We start from the raw sequence: 27,964 nt of genomic DNA, 5'->3' as shown, positions 1-27,964 counted from the left end.
AGAAAGTCATTGAGAACTGTGTTCCAGATGGATATACCCCTTATTCTCCTTAACATTTTCTTCCCTGGAGTTTCCACGAGTCTCAAATCCATCATCGCTAAATCCGGACTCGAAAGCTTGCCTCATCTGCAAATCCTGATATACTGCACGGTCCTCTTCTTGGTGACGTCTTGGGCAGTCGGCTATCTTTTGCAACAAGTGTTTAAGTGGTTCTCAGCATCGATTGTAGTGCATTCACAGGATGATATATACAATGCTCTCACGGCCTGGTTGAGTGAACAAAGAAGCTTGAAGCGGTCTCTGTCTTTACAAGCGGTTACCGCTGGCAATCTTTCCGAAAACTCCAATCCTCCAAACGTTCTGGACGAATCCGCAGTCTCCAAGACATTCAGGATCGCAACCTCGGCCACGAGAAACGCATCTATCGAGTTTGAGCCCTCTGCAGGAATACATTGGTTCTTACACGGTGGTAGAATTTTCCAATTACTACGTGAAGAGCGTCAGTCTGCTTCAGTAATAGGTGGAAGCGTTTCGACGCGCGTTGCTGAGACAATGAAGATAACCACACTTGGGTTCTCCACGTCACCCATCAAAGAACTATTTTTTCTAGCCTTGAAGCGACAGCACGAGCGTGAACTGACACAGACAGTTGTCTTTCGCTCTATGCAGCTGTATCCTGGGCGAAGCATTTGGTCTCGATTGGGCCTAAGACAGGCGCGACCGATGGATACAGTCTACCTGGATAAGGGCCTGAAGGACAACGTCATTGCAGATATAGCTGAATTTCTCAATCCGAACGCCGCAAGCTGGTATGCAAACCATGGGATTCCTTACCGACGGGGATATCTTTTCTATGGGCCGAGCGGTTCGGGGAAAACAAGCTTCGCCACTGCCCTCGCTGGACACTTCGGGCTCGATATTTACACCACGTCTCTGATGGATGCCAGTCATACTGAAGACAGCCTTATCTCATTATTTATGCAGCTCCCACGTTTCTGCATCGTGTTACTGGAGGACGTCGACTGCGCTGGGATTACTCGCCCGATATCAGAACCTGCTCAGGAGATCGACGAGTGTGGAACATTGACTACGAGAGAGCATTCTGCTTTGAGGACAGGCACTGCTAGAAGCCCGATTTCTCTGTCCTGTTTGCTGAATGCCATTGACGGGGTGTCGGCTTCTGAGGGCCGTGTTCTTGTCCTGACAACCAATTACCGCGAGAGATTGGATGACGCACTCATTCGGCCAGGTAGGGTGGACTATCAGGTCCAGTTCAGATTGGCGTCAAGACCCCAAGCTCGTGAACTATTCTGGCGTATATATTCTCCTCACCCCTCAGGCAGCGCCCAAAATATCAGCAAGTTTCCCCTCACAGTGACGTCGAATGATTCGAAAAGAATTTCCAACTTGTCCGATGAATTCGCTGCCTTGGTCCCGGAGAGTCGCTATGGCCTAGCAGACCTCCAAGGATTCCTTCTGGCTCGAAAGTCTTCTCCCGAGAAGGCGATAGCCGATATCAAGCTGCGTGGAATATTTTGATATTCCGATCAGTCGGGTTTTATAGCCCTTTCGTTGCATTCACCAGATGTGTTCGACTTCAACATTCGTCCATAGCGCTCTGTATCGGTATCTGAAAACATGGCAAAATAACGAGGCATTTACCCGCTGATCCATATACATTAATATGAGCATCTTTCAATCGATGAAAGAGCTGGGTAAGTATGGTAGCAATGGCATACTTTTGCCAATGATTCGAAAATCTACCAGTTAAATAGTGATTCTTACAAGTTCATAATGTAAAACTTGCGCATAAGACAGAAAACATTGAGATAATTTTCATGAGCATTGATTTCTATACTTGGCAGAGTATCACAATTCTGGGCACCCCGACCTTCACGAAATTCCCCATGCTGTCCTCTTGGGACTTTGCCTTGTCGGGTCGGGAGGTAAACCTTTTGACTGTGGGCTATTGTGTTTCTTAACACCACTTGACTACTCCTTGGCCGAGCGCAGGGCCTCCTAATGCTCCATGCACAAGAGCATGGATGAAATGCTAGTTCTTCTCCTGTTGAGAGCTGATAGCATTAGACAGATCGTGGCCAAAGATTAATTTACGTACCGATCAACCGGATACTAGATAATCCTGATATTGAACGCCTCCAGACCCTTTAAAGTCTCCTTGATTGTAAATGACACAGCGACACCATCGGCGATGTTGGAACTGTCTGCCGGATTGACCAGATCGGTAATGTGAAAGAATAGATCAATCGCTGATCCACTGAGTACAAGGAATCCAAATCCCTTCTGGCAGTTGTACCATTTGATCACTCCTTGGCTCGTTGACATTTTCAGTATGGAGGATGAGAAAAGAGAGACTGGTCAAATCAAAGTAAGTTAACAGGTAGTGATGTTTTCAACTCAGTGTATAAGCTGTGTATAGTCGATGTTTATATAGTGTCGTAGTAGAAGCTGGTTCACTAATCATTGCTACAGGCTTGAATTTCCTTTACCTATTAACCTCTATGTAGTATATAGTGTCTGCATATAATCCAACTCAGCTGATTGTTTCCCTAATCATTACTGTAGACACGAACCTCCTTTACCTGTTAACTCCGATACACATATAATGCCTCCCTTTGATATGACTCAGCTGATTGATTCCCTAATCATGCTAGGTATAGACATAATATTCCTTTATCTGTTAACCCCCTATATGTGTGTGAGATACTTCTATCGAATCTGGCCGGCATGATTCGTCTCATAACTCGGTCAGCAGACGGAAACTATAGATCCACATTGGGTCGACAATAATGCTCGACCTCGCACCATTCTAATCAGAAAATAAGAACGGGTGCGTGAGCTTACCATAGTTGGTCATGGAGGTTGTAGCCACGAATTGGTTTTTAGAACAATCCATGTCACTAACGAAGCTTAGGATATAAATGCTATCAATTTCCTCCATCTTAGAAAACTTGTCTGACAATACACTTCTCAAGAGAAACTGAACGACTTCTAAGAAAGGTGCGTACACTGAATGCCTGCTCCAATCTTCAACGACGTCCATGTCATGTCGGATATAGCCCGCATCCCTTCATTTCCCTCCTACTAACTCTTACAAAGACCTATCAAAGACCACTCTACACCGAAAAAAGGTTTCGACAACATGAAGCTATACGTCTCAGAAGTGGTCCTGCTAATCGTCTCTCTCGGCCTTGGAACGGCTTTGGCTGAGTGCGCTGGAACCTCGAGTGGGGACGTTATTTGTTTTGCTAGTAATGGGCAGACCTGTGATGGAAAAGTGGCAGATTGCTTCGGGAATGTGATCAGTTGCGAGATGGCTGCACTGGGAGAAGCGAATGCACCGTGTTTCTGCTAGAACTTCACGGGACGCATGTATCTCGAAGGTAGTTACAGATGGGAAGTTTAACGGCATGAGATAATTATGTAGGGGTTTCCAAACCAGTGGATCTGCCAGGGGTTGCAACCATTGCAATAGTCTCTTCGTTTTACTAAATGCTCTCGTAGGATGATCGGTTTAATTTTTCTGCTTCAAGATCTCCAGCATAGCGGATATGGTAATGGCGGAGAGATTTGATAGTTCTACAGTCTTCAACTGGAGTTTCACTTTAAACCATAGCTTCACCGAAGTACAACTCAACTCTAGTACGGCGCTGTTAGACATGACCAATCGAGAAAACAGATGTCTGTCAAACTGTGCACTGAGGGCCGCTGTGTATAAATAAGGAGTAGGAGCTGAAACCAACTGGTATCGAACAAGGGCATTCCAAGCGTTGAAACATCGTGGTTGACTGGGGAGTCTTACAGGTCAGTTCGCAAATCCCGGCTGCTGTCATCTACCCGAGATTGAGAACGACACACGATGGAGTGGATGTCATGAGTGACCAGCAGATGCAATGATTGAGACATGCGGTAAAGCACAGTCAAGCAGTCACACAGGCATGTGGTGGATGGCTGTCCCGTGATTCCATGCTCGGGTCTTTCAATATGGAACACAAATTTGTGAAGGGTGAATATTCATCTTCGTCAGTTACCTCTCGAGGCGTCTACGGAGCTCAAAGATAGCCACAGAGTCGTGCTGGTGCTGCGTTCACTGCCGACCTCAGTATTGTTGACGTTGCTCTTCACAAGAAGTCGTGTCATACCAAGTCATCGTCGCTTGTGGAGTTCACGGTTTCTTGCGGCACCGCAGAAGCGCCAACGTGGAAAGCATTGGTGAGATTTGATGTCGCACACAGAGTCCAGACCTGACAACCTCTAACTGCGCGATTCGTTTTTCTTGGGATCGTGCTGCGGAATGCGATGTTGATACCTCAAAAGCGCGACGCATTCAAGCCTTCTCGTCAGCATGGAGGGTCCACCGAAAACCGGTGGGAGGCTTTCGGCCCGCGGAACACCAAACACGGCCATCTATTGATGTCGAGTGGGGCTCCGCGGAACAACGACCATAACACGTTCCATACTATAGGCAGTCTCCACCACATGGCCACCGCGAGGGAGTGGACCGGCCACGTCTTTACTTGGGAATCAAGGCCCCTATCTGACCAGAGATGAGAGTATAAGTACCTGGAAGAAATTCGGTGGAAGTTGGCAGTGCGAGACGACCAGCAACACCTCAAAAAAAAAAAGTCGAAAATGGCATCTTCTCTTCTCCATCCCGCTAAGAAGCCTGAGGCATTGAATGCTCCTCCAGGGGCTTCGGCCAGGGTCCAAATTGTTGATGGCACTGCCCGACTCAAGGTGCCCACGCAGGCCTTCATGACGCCGCCCATCCACGGCCATACGCAGCTGACAGCGCCGACCCTCAGCTTCCTAGTCGAGCAGATCTCTTCAGGCAGAAAGGTCCTATTTGACTTGGGTCTGCGGAAAGACTGGCAAAACCACCCTCCTGCTGTCCAGTCCTTAATCAGCGGGCCGGGGTGGGCGTTCGATGTTCCAAAGAACGTTGATGAAGTCCTCCAAGAAAATGGCGTGGACGTCAAGGGAGGCGCGATTGAAGCCGTCGTCTGGAGTCATTGGCATTTTGATCATATTGGGGACGTGAGTCAGTTCCCTGCGAGTACGACTCTAATCACGGGCCCGGGCGTCAGGGATGCATTTTTTCCACCCTACCCAGAGAACGCAGCTTCGCCTCTTTTGAGCTCGGACTTCGCGAATCGTGAGCATCGAGAGTTAGACTTTGACGGCACTTCTCAACTCAAGATAGGTGGCTTTAGAGCGATCGACTATTTCGGAGATGGTTCATTCTACCTCCTCGACGCCCCCGGGCACGCCATCGGCCATATATGCGGGCTGGCGCGAGTCGCTTCCGTTAGAGAAGGCGACGCTGAGGACATCTTTATCTATATGGGCGGTGACACGGCTCATCACGGGGGCGAGTTTCGACCCACAGAATATCTACCTCTTCCTATAGAGATCTCGCCGTCTCCCTACGTGTCTAAATATGCCTCGATTTGTCCAGGGCATGTATTTGAGACTATCCACCCAAAGAAAAAGGGAATCGACCCCTACTATGAGCCCTCCACACATTTTGCTCATAACCACGAAGAGGCTGTACACTCTATTGAGCGCATGCAGGTCTTTGATGCGGCTGATAACGTTCTTGTTATAATCGCCCATGACAATACTATCCTTGACAGTACGAGTGGTTTGGATTCGTTCCCACATGGTACGCTGAAGAATTGGAAGGTGATAAATTCGGCAGAGAAGGTTCGCTGGCTGTTTTTGAAGGATTTTGTTTCCGCTGTGGAACAAGCAGCGTCATAATCTCCAAAGAAGTTGTATTGAAAGAAGACTTGAATCCTGTTTTTGGACCCCCAACGACCAGAGGTACACCATGTAATGTGAATCACATCGAAGGAAAGCCAGTCTTTCGTTTCAGCTTAATCATATTGTAGTGAGTTAGGCTGTGCGCGCCTCTCCTTTTTGAGAGGTAGTCTCTGTCGCAGCGGGCCTAGAGCTAAGTGGGTGTGGAAGGCTAAGTCAAGAGGCCCAGGCATGTGTTTTCTTTTCTTCATCATGGATATGCTTGTACGCAGTCATGATTGCACAGTCAGTATCGCGATTCTCGAGTCGCGTACAAGGTGACGCAGTAGAAAAGCCAATCCCAATCAAGTTTTCAGCGTTGTCTACAGGTTCCCAGTTCAGCGCACATTTCATTGCACAGCTCAGCGTGTACTGAAGACGTGGATCGAGGTGTTGTGAGGAAGCCCTGCCTCCTGCGCCGGCCCCCAATCAACAGGATGCTCTGAGAGACGTTCCTTGAGGTTGGCAAGGTGGAAAAAGCGCTGCGACGAAGAAGAGGATGCTCTGCGAGTGAATCTCTACCTCTGACTCAGGCCACCTGATTGACTACAGCCCTGTGCACCTGGTGCTTCCTCTCTACGTGAAGTGTGGAGTGCTATTTGCGGATGCTTGTGGTAGAGGAAAGACGAAAGATGTTTGTTGGGGATGCCCATCTCCCCAAGATAGAGCTCATCACCAGCGTCCACAGCAATAATGACCAACCGGTTGCAGTGTTAAGAGATATACAAGTCAGCCTATCCCTCTAGGACTGTGGCGGTTGCGTGACAGCAAAGCTTCGAAACTCCTGCAGAGCTGCGAGACGATGTGGTTGAATTTCCTTGACGTATTTCTCATCTTCGAGGATCGACCTGAAAGCCGCCCAGGATGAAAATTTGGCGAGAGCGACAACATCCCAGCTTTCTCCTTCTTGTGGCCCAGCCACGATCTGTGTATGGGCTTTGCCCATGAAGACAACGGATACATCTAGACCCATCTCTCTTACTCGCTCGTTGAACATGTCCCTGAATATGAGATACGCCTCCCTTCCCGTCGCAGGTTTAGGCCCCTGATAGCCAGGGCTGTATGTAGCATGTGGCTTGAAGGTAATCAGGTTCATCATTACGTATGGCTCGTTCGGTGGGATGACCTTAGTTGCAGCCTCGAGGTCGCCCAGGTAGTGCCCGACATTGGTGTCTGCCATTGTTTTCCTTCTATGAGATGAGATGCTTGTGGGTTCCTCGCACCTGGGTGTTGCGAAGAAGCGTTGAGAATTCTTTCGGATGTCTTCAAAGTTGGTTGCTCGTGAGGTACACCTTGTGACTACAACGTGTATTTATTTAGGTCGCCAGTCGAGCAAAATCCAACGTTGGGATTTGTAACAGGGGCCGAATAAGTTGGGGTGTAAATTGTGGACAGCCTCATTCCAGAGCCGTGGAACCAGCTTCTCACATCCCGGCCACCTGGGGGTTTGGCTGATTGTTGTGCTTGTTGGACAGCAATCTGAGTCAATGCAGAGTGCATCTTGGATGCACAATCTTCCATATTCGTGGCTGTGAGCTCCGTCAGGATGAACGAAGCCTTACGGCCGAAGTTCTCGGACACCAAAGTTTGTCATCATCCCAGCAATTCACCGCGGCCCGCGGCCATTTGCTCGCGGTTCAGAGATCGAAACTCTGGTTATCAGAACGACTCCATGCCACTGCCTTCCTGTTGAAACCTCCAAGGGGGTATTCGTATCGCCTCGATCTGTATCTTACTCCTGGTTGTGTGCAGGTGCAACTCATCGGAAGATGCAGTGCTCCTGGCAGCAATCTTGCTGCAAATCCAGAAGTACAATCTTGCCCTGTCGAAGCCCTGGCCTCAAGGCTTGATGTGCTAGAGATGGTAGCGGAGTAAGAGAACGTTGAGACACCTGGATGTTCCCTTTTGGAAACGCCCATTTCGCCAGGTCTGGTCGATGATTTACAGACAAACAAAGGAAACACGACGGCGTGCATCCCCGTCGCTAAGATTTGCACTTGGCGACCACCAACGTCTAGGACAATTCTCGTGTTTAAGGACCGGCCAAAGTTTTGTGACAACAACATTTCGGAATCACAACATGAGAACGTAGATTCAGCGTAAAATCCATCAACGACTCCCAAGCCTTCGCCGCTCTACATTCAAAATTGTCGTTACAACCACAGATCAGAGCTGCCCGCAATGTCAACCACATCGGAGAATCCCGACACGACGCTCTACAAAGTCACCTTCTACGTCCCTCAATCTCATACACAGCAGTGTCTCGATGCACTATGGTCCACCGGTGCAGGACAGTGGCCCAACGGTCCCGGGGTAGACGCTAGCGAGCCCCCAAAGTACACGGACACGGCCTTCGTCAGCCCTGGAACGGGCCAGTTCAAAGTCGCACCCCATGCAACTCCGCATATCGGAACCCCTGGGAACGGACAGCCCGAGTACGTGAGTGAAGACCGCGTGGAAATGTTGATTGTCGGAACGACGACAGCGAAGCGCGCCGTCGCCACACTGAGAGAGGCGCATCCATATGAAGTCGTTGCACTTTTCGTGACGCGATGCGAGGACTTCTGAGATTGCGGCGTGACTGGAGGGACGATAGCTCGACTTTGGAGTATAGAATCAAAAATCTACGACATTATCTCTTGCCTCATCACGATTCCCACGCCCTCTTCGTATCAGACGTCAACCTCATATGAACCCCGTCTCTTGCTCTCTAAATATTTCTGTACCCGAGTGCCCCGTTGGCTCCCCGCTCGGTCGCCACAGGCGAACCAGCTCGGCCAACGTAACAGTATCGAAGCAGCCCAACCCCCTTTCAAGGTGTGTGAAGGACGAAGCAACACCATAAGACCATGGCAGTACCGAACGAGTCTCTCACGCACAACCTCGACGCGCCCCAAGCACCTGCTCGTCTTTTCCTAACTGAGGCAACACCATGACTAAGCACCCGGGGCACGAACCAAGGTTCTTGTACCCTCCGCACGACAGATTTACACTTTCTCGCCAATCGTCTCATTCTCCAGTACTAGTAGAAAAGGAACTGGGCTGCTAGATAAGTGGATTGCCCAGCGCTCGCTTACGTACAGTATACCACTGCTAAGGAACGCTAGAGTATTGGCGCATCTAAGCTCGGTCGACAAACAAAACTCATAAAGAACACCAGGCCAATTTCTTCCTTTCGTTCTACTGCTTCGACAGGTACAGCAAAAGAGCTCTCTCGGTCCCTTCGGCATGAAGTCTCCCATTCCCGACTACTTGAATGCTTCGCTGGAGAAGGTCCGGCCAATCGAGGATGGCAAACCCGCTCAATATATCAAGACGCTGGCCAATGCAGACACGTCCAAGCTGGCCGTGGCACTCGTCATGGTAGACGGCAATGTCTACTCGGCTGGAGACGACCAGGTGGAGTTTTCGATTCAGTCCATTTCAAAAGCCTTTGTGTACGCAATCGCAATCGAAGACGCCGGGCTGGAGCGTGTCCTGGAAAAGATTGGGGTAGAGCCATCCGGCGATGCCTTCAACAAATTGTCGCTGCACAAAGGTAACAACCGGCCGATGAACCCCATGATCAATGCCGGTGCTATCGCGGCGCATTCGCTTGTGGTCCACCCCGACGCGACGGCGGAGGAGAGAACCGACCGCATCCTCAAAACTTTATCTAGGCTCGCTGGGCGACAGCTTCACGTGGACGAGGAGGTGTACGAGGCCGAGCTTGAGGATGCCGACCGCAACATGGGCATCGGGTACATGCTGAAGGCGGCGGGCATCATATCGTGCAAGCCAGCTGAGGTTGTCAAGGGCTATATCCGCCAGTGCTCGATCAACGTCAACGTCCGCGATTTAGCCATGATGGCAGCCACCCTCTGCAATGCCGGTGTGAACCCCGTCACAGGTGAAAAGATCATGCCAGCAGACAGTGTCCGCCAGGTGCTGTCGGTCATGACCACGTGCGGGATGTACGATGCTGCGGGGCAATGGGTGTCTCGAGTCGGCATTCCGGCCAAGAGTGGTGTCGCCGGCGGAGTCATTGGTGCCCTGCCGGGACAGGTTGGCATCGCCGCCTTCTCGCCCAAACTGGACGACCGCGGCAACAGTGTACGCGCCGTCGCACTATTTGAACTGTTGTCGCGCGACATGGGATTCCACATGATGGACGTCAGCCAGATCGCCAGAGCCAGCGTGAGCACCTCGGTTGCGAAAATCGTCGCCGGCAAAGACGACCCTCACCACCCCAACTGTGACCGACAGGTGGTCATCTTTGCCCTGCGAGGTGCCGTCCGCTTCGCCGGCTCGGAGCGCCTTACGCGCGCAATTGTGCGGGAACTCGGCGAGCCAAACCCCAAAGATCCGGGGTCCGGGCAGCACCGGGACGCTTGCGCCATCGTGATTTCGCTCCGGGACGCATTCTCCCTGAATCTCGTTGCCAGGCGGGTCATCCACGAGAGCATAAAACGGTTGCTTGCCGAGAACAAAACGGTCGTGGTACTTGATCCCAACGGGGTCTTACAGATGGATCTGGACAGCCTTCCAACCCACCAGCAGCCACGAATTGTCGAAAGCGAACAGCAGGCGAGAGAATACATTGGAGGAGCAGGATGTTCGGCCGTTCTCCAATCTGATAACTGGTAGGACTGTCTCTGGTTTTCAGTTCCACGTGGACAATTTCTCGCCATGACTTGGGCAGACCTGCCTTAATCGAAGCGGTGGTATCGTGAGACTCGATTGACATTGGTCTCCCCCTTTATGACATCTCGCACGAGGCACCCGCGCTGGGGAATGGGGACCTCTACTGCAACTCGGCCGACGAAAAGGCTTCTCAGATCGACCGCCCACGGCGTTTTACCGCTCCTCTTCACTCGTCGTCTCGAGATGAGGTGGTGAAAGTATGGATCCAACCAACCAACCAAAAAAAAAAGCAATCGGCACAGACAGTCTCGATGAGAATCGAACCCCAGCATGTGGGCCATGAATTCATGCTGCTTGTTTTCTCAGCGTCGACAAAAAATACGTGCTGTCAGATGACAGCAGACCTACTCAACTAGAGAATAGTTCGTATATTTAACCCTATGCCTTCATCGCCCAATCCTGTCTGTGCCACACATTTTAAATCGGTCCGGGAGGCTTAGGCAGTCGTGGGGTGTGTGGTTCCCGATTGTGAACAAATTTTGCAGCTTTAAACATGTCAACAGTCATTTTTTGAGGCGGCAGTGAAGGGTATATATATAGGCGTCAGGTTCGTACCTTGGTTAAGGTAAGGTTAAGGTATGTACCTCAGGTAGGTAGGTACCTTACATACCTGTAGGTAGAGTTGGTGAAGTTTCGCCAAGGTGCAAGGACTCTTTTCGGTGTCAAAGTAAATGGGGACCTCTACAGCTACATATTCAACCGACGGACAGGCTTCTCAGAACGACTGTCCACGGCTTTATTGTCCCACCTCCTGCCTCCCATGAGATCAACATCCAAAGGGACACCGTTTCGGTCCTCACATGTGTTCAGTCGACGGAAGATACTGTGTTTTCTGAGTGTACTTGGCTCAAAAGGGAGTATCCGCACATGTACGAAACAGCCGTGCAACAGGGGCCCACGGAGAGGCAGAGGTCGTCAAGACCCGGAGATGTACAGGTCGTGGAAAGGAATGAGAAACTAATGGCATGGACGCCAGAAAAGGAAAATAGGAAGCAATAAGAAAATAGAGAAACAAACTCTCAATTCTCCCTCCAGCTGTAAAAACACGCGCAAATGTCCTTGAGCTGCATCATGTATTGGCCCTGTCACACCAGCAGAAGAAGCAAACTTTTTGAGTCACGACCCATGCATAGGATAATCAATCTCTCTCCGCCTTTCACCAAAAGGAGTATCATGGCATCGCCTTGAAAATTGACAGGCTTTCAGATCGATGACTCCTGTCAACGATCAGAGCCACCAAGATCATCAACAATGAACGTCCCGAATCAACCCCAGGAATAGCCAAATAGAACGTCAGGTGGAGCCAGAGAATCGTCAACGGCCGCAACAACGTACCGTAAGCACCCAGTCCACAAAACCCCCCCGACGGAATTGAATCTGCCCAAGTTCGCGCCACGTACGTACTGGTCGCTCAATTTGCAGCCATTAATGAGCGAATCCAAGTCCTGCAGGCAGCCCCGGTAATTTCGATAATTGACATAGTAAACCCCGTCTACTAGCCAAGGCCTAAGCCCGTCACCGGAACAAGCCTCAAAGTCGTAAGCGACGCTGATGGTCATGTTTCGTTCGTTCAGCGAATATTGAGTACCTGCACCAGATTCTTCAATGGACTTTCGGTACACGTCCTCTGAGTATCTCTTGCATTCGCCGAGTTGATCAGTCGGTTGATCCCAACCATTATCAGGACCCAAGGGGCCTCTAACAATGGTGATATTCTGGCTGTCAAGCTCCTGGCAAAACATTCCGGCCAGTGTGCGTGCTTCAGTAGCATCAAAAGGCGAAAACTTTCCGAAGGTGGGCCCGTCTGTCGGCCATGGCTTAGGCGGGTCTGTTGACACCCCAATCATGCAGTGGAGCATGTTGGTAGATACTTTAGATGGTACATCTGGTACAGGTGGTTTCCAAGTCGCGCAGGCCTTATACACATCTGCCGCAGGTGTCGTCCAGGACCAGGATGTTTCAGTCTTAAGGGGCCCGGTGCAGGTGCTGCGACGGGGTTCGGCATCTTCGACACACGTCTCAACAACATACAGACTCTTCGAAGGGTTCACTGACAAGCCGGTGATTGTTGTCATCTTACGGCTTGTGGAGGAGGAACTGCTTGAAACAGTGGAAGAGTGGAAGCTCGTAACCATAGAGCTTGATCGCGATGACGTCGTGGAACTAGATGTAGATGAAATTGTGGAACTGGTCCTCGAGGAAGTCGTAGAACCGACCCTTGATGAAGTTGTGGAACTGGGGCTCGAGGAACTAGTGGAACTGGTCCTTGATGAACTCGTGAAACCAATATTTGAGGAAGTAGTGGAGCTGACAATCGAAGATATTGTAGAGCTTGGCCTGGACGAAGTGGTAGAATCCGTTATCGTCGCGAATGTGGCATTCGGCACCGTTATCGAAAAGGTCGTGTTGTCGAAATAAGATGGAAGTGGCAATGGCGGAAATTCCGCGATCCAACTCATTACGGATCTACTCATATCTGGGTTGCTCCACCAAGTATTGATTATTGAACAAGCTGGTGCAGAGTTACTTCCGATCAGCGTTGTTGAGATTGTTCCAGTAGCTGAACAAGCTGTGACAGTGTAGCATACTGTTGAACAAGCGCTTGTGATGGTAGTTGTTGACGAGCTGATGACAGAAGTTGGACATGTGACGTCGCAGGAAGACACTGTTGAAGCTGAGCACGATGAGCTCGATGAACTGCTTGAGGACCCAGTTGAAGATCCGGTTTCGCTGGAATCGCCTCCAGGTCCCGTAACAGTGGCACTATCGGTGAGATAGGTCATTGACGCGGGGGGGACTGGAGGAGGATAGGGAATCTATGGTCGTTAGTAAAACCTTCTATCGAGAACTGACTGTTTGACCTTACCGGTGGAAATTCCCAGCCATGATTGCTAGGATTAGGACACAAAAATTTGAAGAGGCAGTCAAGAATGTTTACAATTCCTCCACCAGATTCGCCATCGGCACAGAGGTTCCCGACGCACTTCCAAACGTAGAATGGAAAGATGACATTCACGCCATCGTCTCCAAATCGTGTGCTTGTTTGCAAGTCCGCCGTCCAAGACACAGACCCGGTACCAATTTGGCCATCAGTTCTTGTAATGGTCGCCACCGTGATATTCCAATCTGGTAGGGTACCCGTGATTTGGGTCAATCCGGAGGGGATAGACAAAGTGGCGGTCGATGATCCCGAGGGTACTGTCATTGCGCATGCCCAAAAGGGGGGACATGTAAGCCCGTCCGTTGGCCTACTGATCTGTCCACAATATTGTCCGAGCCAGCACGATGGGCAAGCACAGTAGAGATCACTCGGGGCAGCGGTGAAACTTGGGACATTTGTGAGCGAATTGCCTGATAGGATGCAGACGGGTCTGACGTCGAAGGGGCAGTGCGTTGTGGGTGTGAAAGTGACAGGCATTATGATGGGGAAGCCACTTCCACTTGTCGTCGATGCTGGTGAAGATGTAGACCACGTGCCAGGCAAAGACGAAACACCGCTCGTGGAAGAGGGTATGCCAAACGCCCAAGTTGTCGATGAGCTAGGTGAGCTTGTTGGAGAGCCTTGAGATGCTGATGAGTTCGGCGACGGGCTCGAAGACACTGAAGAAGCTGCGTTGTTATTTCCCGAGTTTTGAGATGCTGAGTCACTGGTAAATGACTGACCCGATGTTGACTGAATGATGATAGTAGTTCTGATAACAGTGATGAAAGTGGTAGAGCTCTGTTCAACGGTACTGGTGAACGAAGAAACTGTCTCAGGTCCTTGCGACTGGGAACTGGCAGAAGGCGAAGCAGATTGGACCTCACTCTGGCTAGATGACGAAGCTTCAGTTGACGTACTTGAGGACTGAGACTCGGAACTAGACGAAGTTCCACTTGTGCTTGATGATGAGCCCGACAGGTCCGCGCTCGAGGTCGAGCTTTGTGTATTTGAGTTGTCCTGGGAAGTCGAAGTAGAGGTCGAAGTTGATGTCTGACTCTGACCCGACTGTTCTGTACTCGGACTTGAGCTTTGTGTATTTGAGTTGTCCTGAGAGGTCGAAGACGTCGCCTGATTCTGACCGGACTGTTCTGTACTTGAAGTCAAGCTTTGCGTACTTGAGTTGTCCTGAGAAGTCGAAGCAGAGGTCAGAGCTGATGAGGTCTGGCTCTGGTTCGACTGTTCTGTACTCGAACTTGTAGTTTGTGCGTTGGAGTTATCCTGAACAGTCGAACTAGAAGTCGAAGTAGATGCCTGATTCTGGCTTGATTCGCCCGAACTTGTCGAAGACGTACTGAAAGTGTCGCCCTGACTCATAGGGCTGCTAGACGACGTTGAGGGACTCAAATTAGAGCTACCTTCGCTTGATCCAGATGTCTCTTGTGTAGATGTTGTGGTCGTCGAAACCGAAGCGGACGATGATGAGGCTGAGGCACTGCCTCCCGTGTCCGAGAATGAGGATGAGGACGAAGTCAATGAACCAGAAGTCGGTGAGGAAGTGGAAGAAAGATTAGAAGACCATGTGCCTGCTGAGGTTTGCCTGGAATCAGAAGACGCAGTTGAACTGTCGGAAGACTGGATACCAGACGAGGTTGAGCCATCAGTGGATGAGGTCGATGAGGTCGACGTAGACACCTGAGCTGTGGTCCAGTCTTGCCAGGATCGATGAGCTAGAAGCTGTGTCAATAGGCCTCCCCTTGGACAAGAGAAGCTCAACTACTTACGGTGGTCTTGGGTGCTTTCATCCTTGCGATAGACTGCGCGATCAACCCAACCAGCTTTCGCAACACAAGATAGAGCAAAAAACGGCAGAAAGAGCACGATCAACCCCAGCAACCGCGCCATCGTGAACGACGACAAAGATTGACCAAGATCTATGAGTGGTGGATGGCGACAGGTAGAGAGTGAGTGTGTGTGTGTGTGTGTCTGGCACCCTATAGTGAGCGAAATCTGTTTTGTAGACACGATACGATAACCTGGGAGTGAGCTGGTGAAGATCTGGTCGCGACGGCTGGTGAATCACATGTAGCGACAGCGTATAGACGCTCATCAACACTGCCCTTGGGCTGAAGCCTCGAGGCAGCAATCACAGAATTGAATATGGTCTCACTGTGATCTTCAAGCAATGCATTCACGTCCTAGCTTGGTTAACGTAGTCCTGCGGAGGTACAATTCCACTGATTGATCCTTTCACACTCCGTCCATTCCGATCTTCATCCTGCACAAGAGCGCTGTTCACACCACGGTTCCAACCATGAAGACATTGTCCCCATCATCAACGCCTTGATATTGAACGAAGAATAGCGCCCTGCGAGGTTATCAGCTTTCGACTCTCCCACGTCGTCGTCGCAAACCCTGGCTGCGAAGGGATTGGGATACTGTCAAGAGAAAGGAAACAGCGATCGGTACCAAACGCTTCCCAACCTCGCTCTCCCCATCACAAAGATGCCGCCCCTCCACATGGTATTTGCTTTCACGCTGCTGATTCTTGGGGTCTCCAACGTTGTGTACGCAGCCGTCGCCTCCCTCCATGGCACCGGTCTCGTCAATAGCACCGATCTGGAGTGTCGCCAATGCGTCAAGAACCAGCAGACAGGACAGTATAGATGCGATTACAACCTTCCCAGTGTCGGACAGACGGTTGCTCGCTGTCGAGATACCAATGATAGAGGCAGAGTGGCACCAGAAAATGTGCCCTGGTTCTACACCCATCTGTGGAGTGCTCACGATCTCCCTACGGATCAGGAGTCAGTAGCAGAGACTGCCGAGCTAGCCAAACGAGATGAAGTCAGAGAGCGTGCTCCATCAACAGCACAAATCCAGACCATTGAATCAACCCAACTATTCGAGACACCTCAGGCATCAAGAATATTTTCACCCAATCATGCAGATTCCAATGATACATCGGCGGGAGTGACTCCTTTCAGGTTCCACAGCGACCCAGGACACGCAAAAGAGTTGCATCCTCGTCAGTGCCTGGAAAGGGCACAACCGGGAGTGTGGGACTGTGACTTTGCTTTTCCGACTCTTCAACAGTTTATAGACCGTTATCGAGACTATGCCAACTGGGGAATGGCAACGCCGGGAAGGTCTGTTTGGTTTTACACCAACTTGGATCAGACAAACGACGCAACCGTTTTCCCAAATTGTTACGGATGGTTGCTGATGAATAATATCGACAGCTATTATGGGAACAGCGGCCTCAGCAGCTTGTGGCTCGCTGCGCAAGTGGAATGGATCGAAGATCACCGGGCCGAATTTCTGGCAGTAACAGGAGGTCAGGATCCCATGAAAGTCTTCTCGGTTTGTCTCTTCGAAGCCCTCGCACTGTCGACCTTGAATCCGGATGCATACGTGTTCACCAAGGCACCACCGGAAACATGGAGGGACACAAGTTGGTGGGCATTGATCGAATACCCTGCGCTTACGAACAATCCGATCGTGCAGAGAATTTGGCGCGTTGATCCTCGTCCAGGTCAATGCAATGATAGAATATTGATTTGGCAGAGGGGTCGGGATCTTCCATTACAGATGTTTCAGTCTTGCCAAGTGCTTGAGCAGTTGCGGGCGCCAAATCCAGCAGCGACAGCAAAAGTCTAGCCAGGCCAAAGGGCGGACGAAAGGGATTGAATTCTTTGAGCCACGCAAGGGTGAAGCTGAAGCTGAAGCTGAAGCTGCCGAGCCTTGTGGATCTCGCTTCTTGGCAAGGCTGAGAAGCAAAAAATCTGTCTGTTCATCTTGTGCGGTTCTTTCTTCATGTGGTTCCATATCATCCTAGTCTGCAGAGAGACACTGGGGGGCCATCGAGATATCTTGTGCTTTATCAAAAGTGATTTGAAGCAGCTAATAATTCACTTGATTCAAAAATCCTGCTCCTTTTTCTGTCACTTTAACCATGTGTGGTTTGTCTTACACATACACGGAACACAGCCCAGATCATAACACGCGTACATTTGCCAAGTCTCCCTTTGACACTTGTGCTTTTGCGTAGGTAGGAATGTCCATGCCATGTGCGCCAGTGGCCTTTGTGTGTTCAATTCCCCAACCCTTTGTTCGCAGCCTCGCGTGTGGGGCATTGGGGACCTTGGGGAAGAGGGCATGTGGGGTGTTGTTCCTACTCGGTCCAGCAACGGAACGGGGTACTGTTACTTTTGACTGGGGTTTCTACATTCGCTACCACCTCTGCCCAGTTTATGGAGGAGCTACGGACAATTTGAGCCATGGAGACCTTCCTTCTGCGGCGGGACGAGGCAACACCGATGGAGAGGAAACTCGCTCTTGAAGGACACAAGCGTTGAAGCAAGAGTGGGCCAGGGCCTGAAATTTGCGTTTCTCGTGTTTGTCTTCCCTACAAATTCCCTTCGTGACATATTGATATCCCGATATCTGGACTGTGACTGCCACCAGACGCTGCTAAGGAAAAACCCAAGCGAGCCATGACACTTTCCAAGGTATGATACATGTACCCCGTCTTACCCCTATCGAAGTACTTGAGCTGTAGGAGACACAGAAACTTACTCAGGGGTTCACCAGGTCATCATCGTCGGCGCTGGACCTGCAGGCTGCGTGCTGGCGTTACTTTTGGCCAACGCCGGCATCAACGTAGAATTACTCGAGGCGTCCGACACGCTCGACGACTCTCCGCGAGCCAGTTTCTACCCCTGGCCGGCTGTGCGCGAACTCGAACGCGCCGGGCTGCTTCCTGAGGTCCGAGAACGAGGTTACGTGGTCTCAGACGGTGTGTCATGGCGTCGAGTCGATGGCTCGCTGATCGGCCGGATGGACGCGTCGAAAGTGCCCTACGACCGCCGCTTGCACGGTCTCCCACTGGGCAAACTGCTCGCCTTGACGCGAGAGCATCTCGACCGTAGACCGAATGCGACGATCCACTATCTTCACAAAGTCACGCGCCTTGATCAGGGTCAGAACAGTGCCAGGGTCTACGTCGACACGCCCGAGGGCGAGAAGCTCTTCGAAGCAGACTACATCGTCGGCTGTGACGGAGCGAACAGCACAGTTCGTCGCGCATTATTCGGTGAAGAGTTTCCTGGGTATACGTGGCCCGAGCAGATTGTTGCTACCAACGTAAGTTCTCAACAGTCGGCCTAGTATTCTTTCCGCTTGCTTCGTGTTCTGAGCTCGCCGGACGGACCGTATTTTTGCTTTGATGTCGCATTCCATCGACGCTCGACACTGACATGCAGTTGTCCAGGTATACTACGATATCAGCAAGTACGGTTGGGGCCAAGGCGCCTTCATTGTCGACAAGGAGAACTTTGCTCTCATCGCTCTACTACAGAACGATGGCCTATATCGCGTTAGCTACGGCGAGAAGGTCGGTCTGACGAAAGAGGAATACGAGGCCCGTCAGCCTGAGAAGTTCCGCAGGATTCTACCTGGCAACCCAGAGCCCAAGGACTATAAACTCGTGTCACTCAACCCGTACAAGATACACCAACGATGTGCACAGAGCTTTCGGGTGGGTCGATTCCTGCTCGCAGCCGATGCTGCCCATCTGTGTAATCCATTGTAAGCTGGAGTATTCCCCTGTTCTCTCTCCAATACCAGTCAGATCTTCCCGCCGGAGTATGAACATCAGCTGACATAACTCCAAAGTGGTGGATTGGGCCTCACGGGCGGCCTCGTCGACGTGGGAAACCTATTCGACTGTCTCAATGGTATCCACCTAGGTGTAGCGGACGACAGCATCCTCAACCGATACAGCGAAGTCCGGCGGAAGATGTACAAAGAGATAATCGACCCGGTATCTACGCAGAACTTGAAACATTTGCTGCAAGACCCGGACGTCGCGCTGAAGGAAGATCCGCTGTTCCAGAACATGGAAACGATGCAGGATCCAGATGCAGTTGCAAAGATGGTTTCCGTGAGCTCCCCGCCCATTCCTCCCTTCTGTGTCCGCGTTCAGTTTGTTGCTTTCCAAAAGGTGAGAAGCAGGACAGAAACTGACGTGGTGCACCCACCTGTTCCTAGGGTATTAACAATATCATGCACGACTTCACGCAAGAGTACAGGCAGCCTCCCACCAGGGAAATATCAGCGTCTGATATCAAGACGCCGAGTACCACAGAGGTGAAACTGGTGGGAGTGAGCAGTGGATAAAGACCAAGCTGATGGATGCTCCCAAGTTGTGACGTTAAGACAGGCATTTGTATCAAGGATTGCATATAGTGTTCAGGTATTGCAGTAGATGTAGGTGAGGGTAACCCAAATCCTCGAACAGGTCAATGAGACCACCTTGGCTCTGTTCAGAGCAAGTACTGTACTACGAATTCCACCCATCCGTGTCTCCGTGGTACACGTTCATCTTCCAGACATCCGCTGTCCGCATACTCCATCACGGCTCATTCTCATAGCCCGGCAAGAACTTGACCTGCAGAGTGTACAGACCGTCCTTCTCAAGCGTGGCGTGTCCGAAACTACACACCCTCTCAATATCTTGTCGACAGTCGAAATAACGTCCGCGCAGGGCCTTTGCTCGTCCTGAAGCGAGGTATGCCACAGTGTAGGCGCAGAGTTCCGGGACGTCCTTGAAGATGGGCTTGATTTGCTCTTGCACTTCTGGTGTTGTGTTTTCTAGCAGCAATGTGTAAAGAGTCAGCACTACCATATCACTTCATCAAACTGTGTAAGTGCGATTGCCATGAGGTTGGCTAGGCAGTAGGTGCAGGTAAGATGAGGTAGGAACGTTGTAAGCAATCTTCAGTCACGCACTCTCTTTTTCTCTGTCTGGCGTGCGGCTTATTTATTGTACTTACCAGTCACCAAAGCACCCCACACGGCACCAGGATGCAGACAATAAGTCTGGATTTTGTCGCCGAGGCCTTCGACGTCGAATTCCTCCTGCAACGTCGACGTGGCTCGCGCAATGGCCGCTTTGCTCGAATTGTAGCTCAACCCCCCTGCCATGTCGACCGTCGCTGCTCGCGATGCCATGCTGATGATGCACCCGGACCGCCGCTCCCGCATGGTCTGCAGCACCTCGTATATGCAGGCCATGGCGCCCTTGAAGTTGACTTCGATGGCTTTCCAGAACTGCTCGAACGTCTCCTGGGACGCCAGCTTGCCGTAGGCGACGCCGGCGTTGTTGACGAGAATGTCCACAGGACCCAGTGTCTTCGTGATTGCCGCAAACGTGTCGCGGACCGCCTGGACGTTTGTGATGTCGCATTGGAACGCTTCGACTTTGACACCCTCAAATTTCTCGCATGCAGCCTTTGTCTCTTGTTGCCGATCCACGCTGAGGTCGAGCAGGGCGAGATGCGCTCCTGAATTGGCCAGTGCAATGGCAATAGCTCGACCGATACCTGGCGCAAGTTAGCGAGGGTGCTACACTGATACTACTTTTTCTAAGCATACGGACCTCTCCCGGCCCCAGTCACCACCGCGACTTTGCTCTTGTTAGCTCCCACGAGCCGCTCTGGCTTGATGGGTCCATATGGTTCATGTTCAAGGGGCACTGTCGAGAGGCCGAATTTTGCAGGATTGTATCGATCAGCATCGTCCATACTTGCCAGGTCGTGCAACACGGAACTTGAAACCCTCTGGGTATTGTTCGAACACGCATTTCCTAGTATTCATGTGGCCTCGATACTTTCTCGTAATTCGGAGTAACAGCCTGCCAGCTCCGAGGAAGTTTCACGGAGTCACTGACCCCACCAATTGAGCACGAAACGACAAACAGCATCTCAACGTGGGGTAGTGAAAATCAGAAGGGACATTCCCTCCCTGGAGAGAAGACGAAGCACTTCGGCATGAATTCTCGTCCGAGACGTCTATAACGTGGATTCTCCATCAGCGTTTATGCGAGCCCCTGACAAATTCGAAGAGAAGTGATTGGACTCGGTTTGCAAATCATCCGCTCAAACTGCTCGTTTTCCGCGCTTTGGGCGGCGTAAGGTAATATTCTTCTTACCCCAGATACCGGGGTTGGAAGCGTGGAGGCCTTGGCTATAACAACCGATTCTCGTCTTGTAGTTGAGCTGTAGTCGAGCTGTAATCGAGACTGCTTGTGTTTAGGATCCATACAAACACAAGCCATGTCAGCGTGCTAGGTGCAGTCTTCACGAAATTATATGTGCTGATTCCAATACCAACCTAGCCTTTCCCGCCATGGCTATCTCTTACCTTCACTTTGGCTATGCTGTAGCGCTCTTACTGGCTTTCGCAGCGGTGCCTCTGATCTCAACATATCTACGCAAATCCAAGTATAAGTATCCTCCAGGACCAAAGGGAATTCCCCTTTTCGGCAATCTGTTTCAATTGCCCCCAAAGTATCCTTCGGCTCAATTGATGGAATGGGGAAAGCAGTTTGGTGATTTGTACGCATATTATCATTTTGCGACCATTTACTTCCTGACTTTATTGCAGGTTCACTGTCCAGCTCGGTGCGAGAAGATGGGTCTTTCTCAATTCCATGGAAGCAACTCGCGAACTCCTCGATCGCCGTGGCCGATTGTACATCGGCCGACCGGAATTCCCAGTCACTCAGGACATCATGTCCGGAGGGAACAGGATTGTGATGATGACCCACACCGAGAGATGGCGAAACCTTCGGAAAATCATGCACTCACTTCTGATGGCTAGCAATGTGAGTCGGCACTCCAAGGCTCTTTTCTCCAGTCTAACCCTCATGCCAGTCCGAAACATACAAACCATTTCAAGATGTTGAGTCGAGAGCGCTGTTGTGGCAATATCTCAAGGACCCAGGCAGGTTCTATGAGCATGGGGGTCGTTTTGCAAACTCGAGTACGTCTCCACGCTCAATGCATTTGACATTTGGCTGATCAAGTCTTCGTAGTAATTTTCTCGGTGTATGCGAGTTCTTTCCTTAGCCGTTTCAGCTTGCGCTGATACCTTCCAGAGTCTTTGGCCGGCGCACTAGCATGAGGGATGCGAACGTACAAACGCTTTTCTCGACCATTGACGATTTCATCGGATCACAAGCGTCGCCATCGACCGCTCTTGTTGAGCAGTTTCCTTGGCTAGTCAAGCTTCTTCCCCGGTCGTTGCAGTGGTTCCGCCCTGAAGCGGAAAGAATATATAAGAAGACCGTTGGGTAAGGCCATTGGCTCACAGCGTACTGCAGAGTTCAATGATCTATGCTATTTCTGACCACCAGTCCAAGCTGATCTGACTTGAATAGGGTATATGAAGCATTCTTCGATGATCTTGAGCGCCGCATCAAGGCTGGACAAGATCCCAAATGTTTTGCCCGTGACATGGCTGACTTGGCTAAAAAGTACGGGTTTGATGATGCACAGACATACTTTTGTGGTATGTTCGACAAGCAAAAACGAGACTTGTCCACAGGGCCTAAGCTGACAGTTCGCAAGCCGGTTCGATCATCGAAGCGGGAAGTGACACGAGCCGCAACCAGATCAATTTGATGCTGGCTGCTGCAGCCAAGTTTCCAGAGTGGGTGGTGACAGCCCAAAGACAGTTGGATGAGGTCTGCGGCACCGCCCAACGGTTGCCTTCGTTCGAGGTTGGCTGTGCATGACCTTGGTCTTTATTATCGCCGCTAATACGAACATGTACAGGACTGGGACCAACTGCCCTACATAGTGGCTGTGATCAAGGAAAGCCTCAGATGGAGGCCTAATATGACGGGATCGGGTACCCCCAGAGCTCTAATGGAAGATGACACATACCGCGGTTTCAGTTTTGAGAAAGGCACCGTCTTCAGCTACAACCACTTCGCCATTAGCCACGATGAAAAGGAATTCCCCCAAAATGAGGTCTTCTTACCAGAAAGGTTTCTGAACGACGACCTCCAGGAGATGTTGAAGGGTCATTTGGGTTTCGGAGCTGGTAAGTCGGATTATGTATCTGCAAACCATCGGTTGTCTGACCAGGAGTAACAGGAAGACGTATCTGTCCTGGATGGCATCTCGGCACCCGAAATATGTTCATTGCATTCAGTCGTTTGCTTTACTGCTTCAACTTCAGTGAGGTGCCCTCGAAACCCATCAATGTATGGGAAATAGACCCTCTGGCCCATGATCATCCACCTTTTCAAATTCATATCACGCCTCGTAGCGAGCAGCATGTCCTGCTCATTGAGAAGGAGTGCGCCAAGGCGGGACAAGGCTTCGAGTGAGAGAAGGTGTGGAATTGAGTTTAACGAAGCATCCCCTGTCCATTCGCATGGATAGCCACTTCAGCAATGGTGGGTCAGGGTGACGAGTCTTCCACGGTCTCAATCTAGTGTGGGCAGCCTAAAGATACCGTCAGCAACAATGTCAGCCCAGGTGATGGCTTGGGAGCCTCATTATGGTGTCCGCACTGTATACCGACTGTATGAACTGGGTATGATCATTCGATGAGTCAATATGGCAGTATTCCGTATACCCCGATATCCTCAGGCTCTGTCACTCGATCACTGCTGACAAGCTGTGCACTTTCTCGACATGTATCTTTGTAAATCAGTGTTAGTATTATTCGGGAGCGATCATCTCAACAAACACCCGGTAGGGCGTAGTTGCAGCATGCCTGACGAATAACTGCGCGTGTGGAACCTCGAATATAAAAGAGCTCGGTGTCAGCCTGTAGAGCAACGAACCACCAACCGTGAATCTTTGCCACGTCCAACTTTCAAAATGTCGCCCCTTCGAGATCAACTCCTCAAGACTGCACAAGGATACCTCGATGGCCTGAACGATCCGGGACCAGATGCTGCAGGCGTAATTGCTCTGCGTACACCAGACTGCACTCAACGTATCTTGCCCCAGAATCTTGAACAGCCACTTCATACCAACCAAACCTACCAAGAATTCATGGCAACTGGAGCCAAATTGATGGTCAGCATGCCCAAATTTGCCTTCAATAGCGAGCCAGTGGTGGACGAATACGCACGGAAAGTGGTGCTCCATATGCGCGGAAAGGGCGAGTCGCCTTCGGGACCCTATAACAATGAATATTTTATCATTCTCTCCACGACCGAGGATGGAACCCAGATTAAAGAGGTCGTCGAATTTCTGGACTCTCAAGCATTCACTTCGTTGGTCGAGACATTCAGGAAGTTGGCCCAGGAAAGCGCAGCACCATCTTGAGCTGTGGATTACTCATATTGGAACAGTCATGGAAACGACATGGGAACTTGAGGATGTCCTAGAAGTGTTGACTCAGGCTTGTTTTTTGTGCGCCCGGCATAAACAGGTGGTATGAGAATGCAGACGTCGGAGATGAGATACAAGTAGGCATTTTGTGCGTTGAACATGGGCTTCGTCGATAGAGAGCATTCATTACGGATTTCGAAGATGCAGTCGTTCGTTTGAAGTCTTCGATCAATAGAGACAGAAATTGAAATATTGAAACAAAGCTGGAAGCAATGCGATGGCCTGTTTCTTTTTCTCGAGATCGTGGAGTGAGAGAGTGAGGAATATTGTGGTACGAGCTTTGTCTGCACGATCTCGAACGTTGAATGTTGAATCTTTTAATCTTCCCCGACGTCACAAAATGAGGTGAATTTAATTGAAGTCTAAACTGCGCATTTGATCTTTGCCTACACACAACACACCACCACAATCTCTTAAAACAATCACCTAAACACATCACATCTCGATAAATCGCTCCTATTCCTTAGTCTCCCGGGTACACATCTCTCACCGCACTCCCCACACTTCTGGGCGACGAGATTCAAGCGCCAGACTCCTCCCCGTCGGGCTCAAGTCAGACTGCCACCTTGTGCATCGCCAAAGGCCAACTCTCTTGCTGCTGCATTGCAATTCGATCTGTTCTGAAATCGCAGACCCAAACAGCTGCGGGAACCTGCGTTCTGCGCTATCCGCCTTCTTTGTTTCCTTCAAACAATCCTCCCCTCAAGCCGCCCTGCACTACCAAACCGATGCTCACATTATCACCACCTCGCCTGCCACAGCCATGTCCGGAATTTACTCTGTTGAAGATTTGTTAAAATTGCGAGCATCACCGTTAATATGCAGGCCACCGAATCTCCCACCTATAGAAGAATGGATGGGGTATGCTCGAACATGAACAATACCTGCAACCAAGCTACAATAACTGACAAGCCACAGCACACAGGATACCACGACTCGCAAAGCTCCTACTCGGGGCAAACAGGACGATTCAGCTATACAGAATGAACCTTTTCAAAAGCGACCAGCGCTACTTGACAATCAGCGTCGCACGGCCACTGGTATGCACGCGACACTGTGACATTACGTTTCTAGCTAATCCAATTGTGCAGATCCCGACAGAATAGTCCTGGGCCCTCCGCGTCGCTCTTTCGCCTCCTCCAACGTTCGCCCGGTAGGCAAACTGCAAGATGACGAGTCAGGAAAGAGAAACGGCGATTGGTCCGAAACGAAGCAAGTTGAGCGTCGCAGTACCCAGACCAACGGTCGCCACAATCAACGAGATGGCGAAGATCAGGACACCGAAGTCCGCCGAACAAAATGGGCTGCAAGAGACAGGCACGATCATGGTTTGGATGATGACGAGGATTTCTCCCGCGGAGGCTTTCGGCAGAACCGAGGCAAATTCTCCCAGCCTTGGTTTCGAAAGGACGCAGCAGAGGCTGATGATAACGGAAAAGACGACAGACATCCGGACTGGCGACGTGGCGATCGCAGGGATCGAGAATGGGATCGTCAACCCAAGGCCGAAGCAGAGCCTGAGTGGATGGACACAGCTGAGCCCGAAGAGCCGTTCCAGGTCCGTACACAGGAAGACTTCCAACGCTGGAAGGAGAAGATGAAGGCTGGAGCTACGACACCTCAAGACAAAGCTGAGCCCATACCCGCAGAACAAGCAAAATCAGCCCCGACTGTGGCTTCGCCCGAACCAGATGACTCCATGGACAAGTTTTTTGCTAGATTCGAATCGAAAGTAGCTGAACCGAAGGCTGCACCAGTCAAAGCACACGGCAAGACACGTTTTGCCTCGCTTTTCAGCCCCCCAACCGAACAAAGCAAGCAAGTCGAGGCACCAGCAGCAATCTCAAGCGGCGAGAGGCCTTCATCTACACAGCTTTCTGAATCCACTTCTGATGCTGATCAGGCTGGATTTGCACGTATCCTGGAAATGTTGCAAACCCGCAGCAACAATCCCACGCCGCAAACTCAGGAAACAACAACAAAGCCCCGAACACCCTTGTATGCGCGTGGTTCTGAACCGAAGCCTGAGATGGAATCGCGGCCGTCTTCCCAGACGCTTATATCTCTGTTAACGGGCCAAAATCTGCCTCAGCCACAGGATGCGATCTTGAACCACGGTTCGCCACCCCACGGACGTGTCACGGATCCTGACTCCCCCATTCCTCCGCCTACGCATACGCGACAGCAATCCAGTATTAACAAAGACGAGGTTTTGTTGAATCTCTTGCGTCAAGCTAGCCTAGCTCCAAAGCCTCAGCCGCCCTCAAATCCTCATCAGCAAGCTGGAGCAATCTATGGCATGCCCAATGATGCTAACATGCGAGCGGCAGCAAGAAATCAGATGGTCTCTCCTATTCAGGGGCAAGAACCACTTATTCCCCAGAGACGGGAGACTGGACGATCTATGTTTGATGAATCCCCTGTATCTATGTATCAAAATGAACAACAACCACGTGAGGACATGAGGAGACGCGCGACTAATAGTGCTCAGTCTGGTCTTGATGATCCTTTGATCACTATGCTTCGCGGTCAAGGTCCACCGAGGCCTATGCAGGCTCCTCAAAGCCTCCCTCCTGGCCTTCAGAGACCTCCTGGATTGGAACAGATTCCTCGCCAGAATCCTAACTGGCTTCCACAGCAGCCCCTACAGCCTCAACAACAGGCTTCGCGTCAACAAACACTCCCGCCGGGGTTGTCGGGTGTTCCTCGAGGTCTGCCAGGAGCTCCCTATCCGCCCTTACAGCAGATGCCAGGTCCACCGCAACCACCACAGCCGCGTCCACCGCAGCCGCCCCAACGTAAATACACAGGCGAATCGGGAGCTGCTCCAGGAATGCCAAATATGCCTCCTGGCATGTTTCCTCCACCAGGATTTGTGAATGCCGGTCCGCCACCTGGCTTCCCGGGATCCATGGCTGGCCATCAGGGTAGGTACCAAAGTGAACCTGGACCAGGACCACAGCCACCAATGAATCGTGCATTCATGGAAATGTACGGCGAAGCAGGCGGACGAGGAGTTGGATTGAGAGGTGGTGCTGCCAATGCCGGTATGCCGCCCTTCAGATAAGCCCCCAATTAACGGGGATGGGTGACTCGATAGCTTCGTAACGGCGGTTTCACACATCCGTGCCTCGCGAGGTACTACCTGACCATGAAACTCGCCGGTCGAAGAAACGGGAGCGGACAAACGAAAAAAAAAATGAGCAATAGTATCCTTCTCAAGATGTCAAATGTCTCGAGTCTTGATCCAATTTGTCCGATGGAACATTGTCAGTATTGTGTGGTGATCTACGTCGTGCTGAGCGTGACGAAGATTCACCTACTTATCCGGCAAGCAAAT

The 27,964-nt window shown here is 50.9% G+C and overlaps 14 protein-coding genes across 14 annotated transcripts; 10 read left to right on the top strand and 4 right to left on the bottom strand.

The window, feature by feature from the left end:
* Positions 1–27: 27 nt before the first annotated feature.
* PV08_02111 (uncharacterized protein) lies at positions 28–1,539 on the top strand (the record flags this gene model as incomplete). Its single annotated transcript, XM_016376471.1, has 1 exon — positions 28–1,539. One exon carries the CDS (start codon positions 28–30, stop codon positions 1,537–1,539), a length of 1,512 nt encoding a protein of 503 aa, XP_016241747.1.
* A 3,114-nt stretch (positions 1,540–4,653) lies between these two features.
* Positions 4,654–5,784, top strand: PV08_02110 (uncharacterized protein; the record flags this gene model as incomplete). The annotated part of the gene is made up of 1 exon (XM_016376470.1): positions 4,654–5,784. The coding sequence occupies one exon, from the start codon at positions 4,654–4,656 to the stop codon at positions 5,782–5,784; it is 1,131 nt and encodes a 376-aa protein (XP_016241746.1).
* A 781-nt stretch (positions 5,785–6,565) lies between these two features.
* PV08_02109 (uncharacterized protein) lies at positions 6,566–7,003 on the bottom strand (the record flags this gene model as incomplete). Its single annotated transcript, XM_016376469.1, has 1 exon — positions 6,566–7,003. The coding sequence occupies one exon, from the start codon at positions 7,001–7,003 to the stop codon at positions 6,566–6,568; it is 438 nt and encodes a 145-aa protein (XP_016241745.1).
* Positions 7,004–8,004: 1,001 nt separating this feature from the next.
* Positions 8,005–8,391, top strand: PV08_02108 (uncharacterized protein; the record flags this gene model as incomplete). The annotated part of the gene is made up of 1 exon (XM_016376468.1): positions 8,005–8,391. One exon carries the CDS (start codon positions 8,005–8,007, stop codon positions 8,389–8,391), a length of 387 nt encoding a protein of 128 aa, XP_016241744.1.
* A 660-nt stretch (positions 8,392–9,051) lies between these two features.
* PV08_02107 (glutaminase A) lies at positions 9,052–10,449 on the top strand (the record flags this gene model as incomplete). Its single annotated transcript, XM_016376467.1, has 1 exon — positions 9,052–10,449. The coding sequence occupies one exon, from the start codon at positions 9,052–9,054 to the stop codon at positions 10,447–10,449; it is 1,398 nt and encodes a 465-aa protein (XP_016241743.1).
* A 1,761-nt stretch (positions 10,450–12,210) lies between these two features.
* On the top strand, positions 12,211–12,924 carry PV08_02106 (uncharacterized protein; the record flags this gene model as incomplete). Its single annotated transcript, XM_016376466.1, has 1 exon — positions 12,211–12,924. The coding sequence occupies one exon, from the start codon at positions 12,211–12,213 to the stop codon at positions 12,922–12,924; it is 714 nt and encodes a 237-aa protein (XP_016241742.1).
* Positions 12,925–13,029: 105 nt separating this feature from the next.
* PV08_02105 (uncharacterized protein) lies at positions 13,030–13,711 on the bottom strand (the record flags this gene model as incomplete). Its single annotated transcript, XM_016376465.1, has 2 exons — positions 13,030–13,269; positions 13,373–13,711. The coding sequence occupies 2 exons, from the start codon at positions 13,709–13,711 to the stop codon at positions 13,030–13,032; spliced, it is 579 nt and encodes a 192-aa protein (XP_016241741.1).
* Positions 13,712–14,366: 655 nt separating this feature from the next.
* PV08_02104 (uncharacterized protein) lies at positions 14,367–15,331 on the bottom strand (the record flags this gene model as incomplete). Its single annotated transcript, XM_016376464.1, has 3 exons — positions 14,367–14,614; positions 14,677–15,156; positions 15,211–15,331. 3 exons carry the CDS (start codon positions 15,329–15,331, stop codon positions 14,367–14,369), a joined length of 849 nt encoding a protein of 282 aa, XP_016241740.1.
* A 600-nt stretch (positions 15,332–15,931) lies between these two features.
* On the top strand, positions 15,932–17,086 carry PV08_02103 (uncharacterized protein; the record flags this gene model as incomplete). Its single annotated transcript, XM_016376463.1, has 1 exon — positions 15,932–17,086. One exon carries the CDS (start codon positions 15,932–15,934, stop codon positions 17,084–17,086), a length of 1,155 nt encoding a protein of 384 aa, XP_016241739.1.
* An 836-nt stretch (positions 17,087–17,922) lies between these two features.
* On the top strand, positions 17,923–19,606 carry PV08_02102 (uncharacterized protein; the record flags this gene model as incomplete). The annotated part of the gene is made up of 5 exons (XM_016376462.1): positions 17,923–17,937; positions 18,020–18,571; positions 18,699–19,015; positions 19,103–19,430; positions 19,478–19,606. The coding sequence occupies 5 exons, from the start codon at positions 17,923–17,925 to the stop codon at positions 19,604–19,606; spliced, it is 1,341 nt and encodes a 446-aa protein (XP_016241738.1).
* Positions 19,607–19,841: 235 nt separating this feature from the next.
* PV08_02101 (uncharacterized protein) lies at positions 19,842–21,012 on the bottom strand (the record flags this gene model as incomplete). Its single annotated transcript, XM_016376461.1, has 3 exons — positions 19,842–20,080; positions 20,263–20,811; positions 20,868–21,012. The coding sequence occupies 3 exons, from the start codon at positions 21,010–21,012 to the stop codon at positions 19,842–19,844; spliced, it is 933 nt and encodes a 310-aa protein (XP_016241737.1).
* A 604-nt stretch (positions 21,013–21,616) lies between these two features.
* Positions 21,617–23,606, top strand: PV08_02100 (uncharacterized protein; the record flags this gene model as incomplete). Its single annotated transcript, XM_016376460.1, has 8 exons — positions 21,617–21,825; positions 21,875–22,094; positions 22,144–22,256; positions 22,368–22,562; positions 22,650–22,780; positions 22,840–22,991; positions 23,047–23,317; positions 23,371–23,606. 8 exons carry the CDS (start codon positions 21,617–21,619, stop codon positions 23,604–23,606), a joined length of 1,527 nt encoding a protein of 508 aa, XP_016241736.1.
* Positions 23,607–24,105: 499 nt separating this feature from the next.
* On the top strand, positions 24,106–24,558 carry PV08_02099 (uncharacterized protein; the record flags this gene model as incomplete). The annotated part of the gene is made up of 1 exon (XM_016376459.1): positions 24,106–24,558. The coding sequence occupies one exon, from the start codon at positions 24,106–24,108 to the stop codon at positions 24,556–24,558; it is 453 nt and encodes a 150-aa protein (XP_016241735.1).
* Positions 24,559–25,387: 829 nt separating this feature from the next.
* PV08_02098 (uncharacterized protein) lies at positions 25,388–27,691 on the top strand (the record flags this gene model as incomplete). The annotated part of the gene is made up of 3 exons (XM_016376458.1): positions 25,388–25,485; positions 25,537–25,649; positions 25,716–27,691. 3 exons carry the CDS (start codon positions 25,388–25,390, stop codon positions 27,689–27,691), a joined length of 2,187 nt encoding a protein of 728 aa, XP_016241734.1.
* Positions 27,692–27,964: the final 273 nt, after the last annotated feature.

This window comes from Exophiala spinifera (genome assembly GCF_000836115.1).
Source record: "Exophiala spinifera strain CBS 89968 unplaced genomic scaffold supercont1.1, whole genome shotgun sequence".
Taxonomy (NCBI): domain Eukaryota; kingdom Fungi; phylum Ascomycota; class Eurotiomycetes; order Chaetothyriales; family Herpotrichiellaceae; genus Exophiala; species Exophiala spinifera.
This window is presented reverse-complemented; position numbering and strand designations above follow the sequence as displayed.